Here is an 11,340-nt window from a genome sequence, read left to right as displayed (position 1 = left end):
GTCCCGCGCGCTCATCTGACCTTATTCAGTTGCGAGTGCCGTAAAAAAAACCCACCCAAAAACACCAAACTAATCCCTCTCTATTAATATTCTGTATTATATTATATACCCAATGATCTCTCTAGTCTACCTTGAACGTTATTTATTTCCGCACATCCCTGCCTGGCTCACTGCCTTCAAGCTGTCCTAATACGAGTGCAATAATATGGCGTCCCTCGCTAGAGAATTCTTTGAAGCTTTTATCAGTCATTTCCTCTGTGTGGAATTCCTTTGACTGTTTCCCTCGAGCTGAATTCCTTTCATTCCATTGCTGTAGGGCGGGATTTCTTTCATTCTCTAAATGAACCCCTATAGGTCAGTGTAAAGTTATGAATTCAGAAATGTATGGCAATAATCCCTCTGCGCTGACAAACGGTGATTTGATGTCGTCGGTATCCGACCCCAATCGTGTCTCCGTCAAATTGAAACACTTTTTAAAAATTCTCAAATTACGTTATTCTCAAATGAAATTATAATTTGCAACACTATGTTATAGTTTAAAATGGACTCTCAAAACACAATTTTGAGCAATTCTGACAGATGATAATTATAAGGGAATTACAGGTGTTTTTACTACTTTTCTAAGGGAAAAAACAAACAAATAACGTCTACGCACATACACGGTTATGGTAGCACATTTATGATATGTACGTCATTTAGTAAGTCGCAGATCGAAATTAATGTAGGCCTAGTTGTGTGTACCTGTCATCTCCTACGTTCTTTGTTTCCCTTTGACTTGTGCGACTAAAGAATTTTAGAATACAGATTTACGAATATGATTGTTCTCCTCATGTTAAAATTTTCAGAAAATAAAGTTTATTTGACCTTTAGTTTCAGGAATGGAATGTGGGCAGGATGTTGACTCCTCTTGCCCAATAGATTCTCTCAAGATCACAACTCAGCGCCAGTTCCGTTTTTGTTTCATGCTCAGAATTATTTAAGGCAAATCAAGTTTTTGCCTAAGTCTGTGCTAAATACTTTACAAAAGATATAACAGACACTCCCCCCCCAAAAAAAAACTACAACAACAACCCAACCCCAAAATCAAGAAAAGCGATAAACAAAGAAGATAAATAAATAAAATAAAATTGTGATTGTCTTTGTCAAATGCCCCTTGAAACACTGTAAAATCGTATTAGAAGTTAGGACTCAAAATGTTACTTCCATTTCTAAGAAAATGTTTGAGAAAAGTAGGTTGAGAATCTTTAAAACTTAGAAAATAAACCCAAAAGCACCCATTGGGAATTTGAACCAGGATCATAAACACCACAGCTTAGCATGATACAAACTGAGCTAAAGGTGGGCCCAGGGAAACAAACCATGAGGTGATTCTATTTTTTTTTTAAAGTTTGCACTCTGTTCTCGACAAAGGTAAGATGTAGTATAATGTACTGCAATGAAAGGTCAAGAGAAACTCGAACTTCCTCTGTTACTTTTGCTCTTTATACTTTTTAAAATGAGAGATGGAATTTAATATTGCGCATGACATTGTGTTCTTGTCAGTGAAGTTTTTATTTGAGAATTGGTAAATAATAATAATAATAATAGATAGCATTTGTATAGCGCAAATCCCCGCTCAACAGCAGGCTCTATGCGCTTTACACTATATTATTACCCCAGCAGACCATAGAACACTCCGAAACATTCTCAGCTTCCCGGGAAGCATAAATGATGATGACACCGGTGTCTTTGGTATAGCAGTTAGGTGTTTAGCCGTATCTCGCACAGAATGAGTTCAATCACTGTTTGGGGGGGTTGATCATTAAGCATCACCGTCTGTCTTCTTGAACGTTGTGTCCCTTTTAGCCTAGGTTGGACCTGGGAGGCCAGGCAGGATGAAAGCAAGCCGCCTTCCAGTTTATCTAAATTGTGTCGAAGTGGCCGTAAAATATAATGTACCGTTTTCATTTGGTATTATTATTATTATCATGATGATGCTTATTATTATTAATCTTATTTACTACAAAACTGATAAACCAGGACGATAGATGTGAAGACAAGCGTGATGGTTAAGATGATGGTAGCGTGATGAAAATGTTTTGTAGACAGATGACAATGCAGTTTTGATGTCTATGAACTTGGGATTATTTTTTCCCTTGAGCTATCATCGAGTTTCTCAGTCTAACTCCATCGGTCGTTTCTACGGCGGACATTGGATTAGGAAGCATCGCTTCTCAAAAACGCCTATGAGGCTGAAGGGGAGGGGGGGGGGGGCGTTAAATCAATATATTTTAATAATTTTTTTTCCTGATTAAATTTCGATACATAGGTGGGCGATACCGATTCTTGTTTAATGTGTTCAGCGAGGTGCAAGAGTCCTGAAAGGTCGTATCGAAGAAAAGCCTCAACAATATGAGGTTTAGAAAAAGGTTCCCTTTAACTGGTGCAGGGTTGAAAATGCACTGTTCCGCTGTAAGTACGCCTCTGCTCTGCATCGATCTTGGCTGTTTTCTAAGCAGAATTAGCTCGCGAACAGAAAATAGTTATCTGCCGACGATTTAAAAGTTCTGTGCTAATTCTATTTTAGGCGCGTGCAAGTAAGCTAACTTCCTATTCTAGGGTAAAAAGCTTTGGGGAGTAGCAAATAGGCTAACTTCCTTCTATGGTAAAAAGCTTTGGGAGTAGTTACAGCAACAACCTTCTAAAAGGATAAAAACGGAGAAACTGAATACTTACCTAGTTGTTGTTCTTAACATCAAGAGTGCTTATGTTCGCGCGCGCGCGTGTGTGTGTGTGTGTGCGTGTGGGTGTGCGTGTTTATGTGTGCGTGTGTCCGTGTATTCCATGAGCATGCATAGCAGTGTACATGAGACATGTGTACTGTTGGAACGATGGAGTAATTCTTTTTAAAGCAGGAGGAAGAAAGAACGAGGAGTGATAGTGTGTCTTCCTGTAGTGTGTTTTAGGGAAGATAATTAAGTGTAATTATCGTCGAGGACTGAATAAAAAAAATGAAAAAGGACTCTCAGAAACAGGGTTGAGAGAGAGAAACAGAGAGAGAGAGAGAGAGAGAGAGAGAGAGAGAGAGAGAGAGAGAGAGAGAGAGAGAGAGAGAGAGAGAAAGAGAGAAAGAGAGAAAGAGAGAAAGAGGGGAGAGAGAGTGAGAGGAGGGGGTAAAGGGGGGAGATCTGGACAGATAAACAGATAACTAACACATACACACACACACACACACACACACACACACACACACACACACACACACACACACACACACACAGACTGTGTCAAAGAGAGGGAGAGAGAAAGGGTGAGAGATTGCGACAGAAAAAGAGAGAGAGAAAGAGAGGGGGGGGAGAGGGAGGAGAGTGAGGAGAGGGGGGAGGTAGGGAAAGACAATAGGCACACTCTCTTTGACAGACAGACAGACAGACAAGACAAACAAGACAGACAGACAGACAGACAGACAGACAGACAGATAGACAGACTAAAAAGGGAAGAGAGAGAATGATAGAGAGAGAGAGAGAGAGAGAGAGAGAGAGAGAGAGAGAGAGAGAGAGAGAGAGAGAGAGAGAGAGAGGGGGGGAGAGAGGGAAAGAGAGAAACTACAGAGGAAGAGCGGGTTATTTGTGGTATAGGAACGTATTCTGGAAAGTACTTCTCTGTGGTTATACCCCTCCTGAGATTGACAGATTGCTACAAGAGAACGTTATTATTATGCATGCTCGTTAATAACTCATATCCGCTTTATAGCAAACTAGTTTACCCCAAAACGGAAAACGCTTCGTGGGTGATAATCGATACTTCTTAATATATAAACTCGTATGCTAATTATAAGTTAGAAGTAATAATGGTGGGCATGATATTATTCGACTTTGATATCGAACAGTCTTTGAAGTCAGCACTGTGTAATTAGTTCCCCCTCGGTCAAACTATCTTATGATATCAAGGCAATATTTTCGACTTTTGCGAAACAAACCATGGATCGATTGTTCAATATTGGTTATTGTATCGATTTAACGAGCCTTTCAACCCTTTAAGGTTATATGTGTGGCCGGAGCACCGATTTTACATCCATATCCGATAGGAGCCAGCCAAATGAGTGAAAGGCCTTGCAGATTTCCCTAAAATAACCCAAGTTCAAGAACGCTTGGTTTGGGAATTCAAACCAGAAGTATACGCTCCGATGTCCAGTATGACACTAATGGATTAATGAAGCGCCCAAGATGAGTGAAGGCAACAATTGAATTTATAAGGAAGACCACACTCATTTCCGTTACGAAGGGGAGGATTCTCTTCAAGCATTTGTAAACCTTATTAACACTTAGAGGACGTAGGGGACACTTATTCTGTCCGAACAGCAGCAGCCCCAAGACAATAAAATATTGCGGCGTATTGGAACCACGGCAGACAAATCAGAAACACCGGCTGAATATTTTATAGCATGTCCTTTTAAAGTTCTGGTAAAGAAAACAAAATTGCAAAATCCGTAAGAAGAACGAATTTATTACGTTTTTGTTTTTGTCTCAAGCGCCTTAAATCAGCACGTCTTAAAGCGTTGTCGAATGGCCCGGGAGCACGTCCTCACTGAGTTGTTTGTTTTTTTTAAAATCCGGAGCGATTGAGTGAACCTGCCTCGCGATCAATAGTATCTATAGATCCCTAATCACCCCTCCCCCAACTCCTAGTCTTTTCTCTTTTTTTAATGTACATTTTTTACGTCCTTCTCCACAAAACCAAACCACACTGAAAGAGTTACATCGTTCCAGCAGAAAGACGTACATTCTCGATTAAATGTCTCCCCACATGGGAATCGAACTCAGGTCTTTTGCTTAAAACGACAACGCAATTGACCTCCACACTACAGATGCCGGTTATCCTTTATGGAAAACCACACCCCCTCCCCCGAAAGAAAACGCATAACCCCCCCCCCCCCCAAAAGAGAAAAAAATCACAAGTGCAAAAGAACGACACAATAGAAAAAAAACACTCATTACAAATGCTTAAAACCATCCCAAAAATGACAAACAAACAAAATTAAAACGGAGCAACAACTGTAAGGCGAAAATAACCGAAGAAATCCACTGCCTGCCAAAAATGACAGAGAGAAAAACACGAAAATTAGGCTACATGACGAGCAAAACGGAATACAGAATAAAATGGCGTTCTTATAACAATGTTACTGACCCAGCGAGACGTGTTTCAAATACGCCAGACCTTCACAGGTCCGAAAACACTTATGAAAACGTTTTCATAAGCATGTAAAGACCAAAAAGACTAATGAGCTTAAAATTCCGGGATACCTGTCGAAGTCATCATCGCGGTCGAGAGTGACAATGCTATTCCGCAAACCGCCGACATGGACTCCATTCATAACTGATAAGGCATGTAGGATTTGGATAGATTGCTGAAATACGTACGTCCGCTTAAGCCCATTAATTATCCTCTGACACACCAGTGTGGAGAAACTTCGAGAAGGTGAGGGCTTTTTCAAAGTGAGGTGTTACTTTTCACAGTTTGGCTACAGAGAGCAAGCTATGAGGGTATACAGGATTTTGAAGGAAATGCCAAAAGGAAAGTTGATCTAAGAGCACAAGCCATACGTCATTAGGCTGACGTCTTACCTCTTAGTCACCGTGGGAGAACGGCTAATTTTGTCGACTTTTCTGCTCTTGCAAAAACTTTAGACAACGCTTTCTCCAACGAGGGTCGTGCAGATTTCAGAAAGAAGGCGCTAGGTTTTGGACGAAGTATCATTGAGGAAAAAGGGTAGTGTAGTCTTAGAGAAAAACGGCTCTATTTCCAAAGAAAGTGTGTGTTCAATACTAAGAAAAAGACTAACTGCATTTTTCCACGCAAATTTGCCTTCAGAATGGAGCTTGACATTTACTGTAGATGTACAATTTCATCTCCACACCATTCCCCAGTCATTCAGATTGTAAACTTTCTATGTTTGCCTTAGACAAACAAATGAAAAGACAGTGTTCGAACATTTCTCGTGAATTGGATTATACAGGATAGTTCTGTGTTAAGGCATGTGACCTTCACAAGTTTTCAAAAGTGAGACAGAAATTGAAAGAACGATATCGACTGAGATGTTCTCAAATAAACCGGTCGGGTACGCCGCACTTTTGTGTCTGGTGTTCTTATTAGACAATGAGTTGGCACGGCAGGTCGTTCTGTGCGCCTGTCCAGCCCCGTGCACGTGCACACCGTCAAGCAATGGTCAAGTGGTTGTCTGTGGAACAGGTTTGAGCTCATTTCCCTCAAATCTCCCGAGTGATACACAAAGTCTCTCGATTCTGCCGTCTGCACCTGGGCAAACGGCAAATATAATATCAACTGTATCGCCAAGTGACTTCCGGTCCCTTCTGAAGTTGGTGAGGTTGCGAATTCGCCGGGCAGGGTTACACACTATTCAAGCTGCAACTTTCTCTAAATTGACCAAACTTTTGTCCCTGGATCTTTCTAGCAACCAGCTGAGGCATATATCAAGGACAGCCTTTGTTGGTATCCCACAACTCCAACTACTTGACCTAACAGGTAACACGGGATGCAAACTTGACCAGGACACATTTGACGATCTCCAGAGCCTCACAGTTCTTCGTATAGGCCGCATCGGTTTGAGGACTTTCGGGAATAAACTTTCAAAGTTGCAAAATTTACAAGACTTGGACCTACATGGTAATAACTTATTTAGATTGGAGGCAAAGTTCCTCGCTTCTTTGTCAAATCTGAAACATTTAGACGTGACACACAATGACCTTCGAGGGATAGAAGAAAGTCTAAAACCTCAGTTCATGGCTCTGAAATCTTTAAAACTAGATTCGAACCCTTGGAGATGCAACTGCGCCCTCTCGTGGGTGAAATATTTACCAATCAAATTCCTGTTTCCCACTCACTACGGCGGAGGGTCTGTAGTCTGTGATGAGCCAAAAAATGTACAGAGCAAAGATTTGATAAATGTGCCCGATTCCGATTTGCAGTGCGTACCCGCGAGAGTCATCTCGTGCTCGAGCTCCTTCAGCGTCAAAGAGAGCGGAGCATTCACTCTGTCTTGTACGGTGGAGGGCGATCCTTTCCCCGACGTCACGTGGGTATCTCCAAGAGGAGTCAACGTCAGCCGTATCGTCATGTTCGGTGTACAGAACACTACTAGTCTAATAGTTCAGTCATCGCAGTTTTCTGAACACCACGGTACGTGGAAGATTATAGCTGAGAGCTACAAAACGGAGGACACGAAGACAATTCAGGTGGATGTAATCACTACTACGACATCAGTAACAACGACAACGACGACAACAACAACAACAACAACAACAACAAGAGCTCCAACAGCCTCAACTGGAACCGTTAACAGCAGTCTGAAACCGACAGTGCCCCACTCCGGATCAGTCACCCCCTCTCAAGGACCGTTACCAAACTCCGGACAAAGTACTAAAAACGTTGGAGGCAGATCCACAGCGGCCACTGGAAACGCAGGACCTTCACAAGGCCAGCTAAAGCAAACGACACCTCATACAGGTCAAGGTCACAAGCCTACATCACGTCGGCCAGGAAGTGCAGCCAAACAGTCCCGTCAGCCACGTCCTGTAGCCTCGTCCAAAGACTCCACCGTCAACATCGCTATTGCTGTGGCGGCCGTCGTCATGTCCGCTGTGCTGTGCTGTATCGGAGTCGCCGTCTTGTGCGTCGCTGTGGCCCGGTCCAGAGAGAAAGCGCGGGTGGGCATCCAGTCTGATGACAGGACAGGCGCTCTCGGAGGGGGTAAGCTTGAAACAGTTTTTATTTTGACGACTTCAGAGAATGGATCAACCAATGTTCAGCAGTGGACACACTGAAATTCGCTAAGGACTCAACAGGCATAGGTCATTACGTACACCCTAGCTTTTAAAGCAAATTGACTTCCCTTTGGCTGTTTAGACTTACAATAATTATGCATTTGAAAGCTGGATATTGCTTCTCACTGTGAATTATTAATCATTCGAATTCTTTTTTTCTCTTTTATTCTCTTTTAATTTTTATTTGTTTGTTTGTTTAAACATATAAGTTAACAGGGTCTGACGTTTTGATTACATGGCGGAAATTTCTTCTTTTTTTTTTTCAAGAGTGAAATCTCCATACATTTCTCAGTCATAACTGAAAGGAACAAAAAATTCATATTGTATATAAGAATATGCATTCATGCAAATCGGAAAGTAAAAAGAACCAATTATTTGTAGCTACCTTAATATTATATCCGTTAATCAAAGTTCTGGGCTGTTCGATTTGTTGTGTTTGTAACAGCATTGACAAGTGGACTTTGAGACACTTAGTAAAGTGTTGAAAAATCCACAATAGATACACTAGTGAGATCTATGTTTTATATTTTTGTAACAATCATAGAGTTACCCCCTTTTAAACTAGAGTCCGTACGAGGTTACGTGACACGGACACATTTGAGTTTGTTGGCGGCCATTTTTAATGTGGCTAAAAAGTTTGTTTACATTTGAGTGGACGTGTCTCTGCTCTTAGTCTTACGTGTTTTATTTGAATCTAACATTATGTTTTGATTCAAAGCGATTCTCTTAAAGGTGCAAGCATGCGAAACCTCTTGTCCCTTTCTGGATTAACGTCTTACTGGTTCTGTCAGGCAGTTCAGTGATGTCTGTTTTCTTTTATTACATCATCTATTTTAGTGCATAATATGTCTTATAGACACAAATAGTCACTCCGGGTTTCTTTTTTAAAACATAAAGAGCCATCAGTAAGGTTCTGGGCCATGTGAAGTTAAGGTTGACTAGCAGCTAGATCTTTTTCACAATGGGCAGGAAATTTCTTTATCAAACTGAAACAGTGTACTTTTTATTGTTTTGTTTTATTGAATGTTGTCTAAAAACACCTTAGTAAAGGTTTTTGTTTCAGTTATCACTACACTGAGTAGAAAAACAATTGACTAGGCTACAAAACAACATTTAAGTTCACTTTTTTATCTTTAGTGAGTCCAGAGTTGTCACAGTTGTTTTACTAATGTCCAAAATTAGACTTACTTAAAACAACAATAGAATGAGCTTTAGTTTAAGTGCTGTATATGGTCTACTTTAGTTCTTAAAATCAATATAAACCAAAGTTTAATATCGACATAAGAAAACACTACTTATAATTTAGTATACTTTTTAAAAAAGTGAACATATGAATGAAAAATACAGTTCCTGTTCAAATGTCACAAGGGAAAGTTTAACTCGATTTTAAAAATACCAGTACATGTATTCATCATTTGTTTGACTGAATTTGCTTTATCAAGAGCTTTATTGCATTCCTACACCTAAAGGCTGAAAAACTTTGGAATTTTTTTTCCTATGGCTCATCCTGATATAATTTAATGCCAAACTCATATATCTGAGGAGGGCCGGGGGGGGGGGGTGTTGTTGGTATTGGGATTCGGGAGGAGAGAGAGGGTGGGGTGGTTATGGGAGGTTCCCATGACACCCACATCTTTTCATACTTCTTTTTAAAAGTTCTATAGGCCCTATACGCTTTGATTCGGTCAATAAGAAATAAACCACCTCGTAGATAAAGTGCTGATGAAGAAATAAAGTTTGTTTTTTTTTCTTCTTTTTTTAAAAGCCCATATCTCTATCTCTATCTTTTTAATAATACATTTATTTGTAGATCTAGTTGTAGAAAGAAGGCTGTATTATTGCAATTTAGTAATTTAGATATAGTACGCCACGGCGCCCATGTAAAAAAAGATCAACAAGAACCAAGCCTCGCCTGTCACGTATGAGAGAGAGAGAGAAAACATGCCTAGCCCATTGCTTTAGCGTGAACTCCTTCACACAACTTACCACAAAAAACATGGCGGACGCCGCTGTCAAATGTGGCCATCGCGCAGCAAGGCGAGAGAGGGGTGTACTGTATCTAGTACTATAGTGTACATCTATGGTAACAATAAAACGATCTTTACAAACAATTCTATTTAAAGAATAGCTATTTTCTAACGTGTGAGAAATGCAATGATTTCTCTACTCTGTGGGTTTTCCCAGAGATGAGAGGAGAGTATGGTTTTCAAGAAGATTAAAACAGTACCTTGACATGGATGGCCGGTGTCTCTTTAAATAAATTGTTGACGGGTCCTGCTGTCAAAAAATGCGCAGGTTTACAGCGTTGGTATTTGAGTAGCGTCAATGCTTTTGAAGAGGGGGGAGGGGGGGGGGGTATTTTAGCAACACGACATAACATTTGCCATTTTGAAAACAGAGTGATTGAACCCCTATCAAAAGGCTGGGCTGAAAGGAAAGTAAACAAGCATTAGGTCAAGGACAAGAAAAAAATCCTAGCCGCGCCGGATTCGAACCTCGATACTTCGAGTGATGATCAATTTGTAATCAATATCATACCCCCCGCGGCTGGCGTTTTCCCTCCTGTTGTTTGAGGAAACCCTGTGGAAAATCAAATACCTTAACTGCCTGCTTGTTATGTGTACACTTTTTCTGAAGGTTACTCCATTAGCATGTTGGCACTGCTTTTAGCCTTACTCAGTATTACTCAGTTCTGAAAATATTCCCGACCACGAAGAGTATTAACTCCTTGAGGACGTCGTGTTTGCTGATCATTCGGCAACACTTGAAGACGCACGGTTTTGGGTTACTCAAAAAAAAAAAAATGAAGAAAAAAGAAGAAGAAGCATTCGCTTCGTTATTCTTACATGTTCTTCAACGTTATTTTTGTAAATCTGAATCTCAAAAGGGCAGACAACAACCAACAGGCTTACTATGAAATGTCGTGCGAACTCGCGTTTCTGATTTGTGTGCGATGATTTGAAAAGTGCAGTAACACTTTCTTTGGTCTGCTGCAATATGGGCATATTTATGATTCTGTAACGTCTCAAAAGAGTTAATTTGTTCAGTCAATCCCTGACCGTTCGTTCACCTCGTCCATTCGGTTAAAACGTTCTGGTTTGAAATAACGCTCGATTTCGAACTGCCCGAGTGGGAGATCTTCTCAATAGCTGAAAGGAGTTTTTTGGGGAACTGGGCTTGAGATAAACAGCAACTATTGGAAATGACCTTTCGAGCCCATTTCGTTTTTCTTACCACAACGAGAAAAACAACGATGCCATGTTTTGGGTTTGTTTGGGGTTGGTTGTTTTTTTGTGTGTTTTTTTTGCCTTTTTTAATGTAGGTGTTTTTCGCCCTATCGACACAGGTTAGATCATATTTTGTTAAGCAGATTTCGACCCTGCTTGTCTAGGCCAACTGGGCTGAGAGCGGTAGAACATTCCAGAAGACTAAGCAAGAAACTCGGTAAAAATTCTCTCCACTCTGGATTCAAACTCCGGTCTTTTGAGAACAACAGCGAAGTACTAGCCGTTAAATCACA

The 11,340-nt window shown here is 40.7% G+C and overlaps 1 protein-coding gene across 1 annotated transcript; it reads left to right on the top strand.

Moving 5' to 3' along the window:
• Positions 1-6,074: 6,074 nt before the first annotated feature.
• LOC101859091 (leucine-rich repeat and fibronectin type III domain-containing protein 1-like protein) lies at positions 6,075-7,820 on the top strand. Its single transcript, XM_035968955.1, has one exon. It carries the CDS (start codon positions 6,075-6,077, stop codon positions 7,818-7,820), a length of 1,746 nt encoding a protein of 581 aa, XP_035824848.1.
• The last annotated feature ends 3,520 nt before the right edge of the window (positions 7,821-11,340 follow it).

This window comes from Aplysia californica, unplaced genomic scaffold, assembly GCF_000002075.1.
Source record: "Aplysia californica isolate F4 #8 unplaced genomic scaffold, AplCal3.0 scaffold00099, whole genome shotgun sequence".
Lineage (NCBI taxonomy): Eukaryota > Metazoa > Mollusca > Gastropoda > Aplysiida > Aplysiidae > Aplysia > Aplysia californica.
This window is presented reverse-complemented; position numbering and strand designations above follow the sequence as displayed.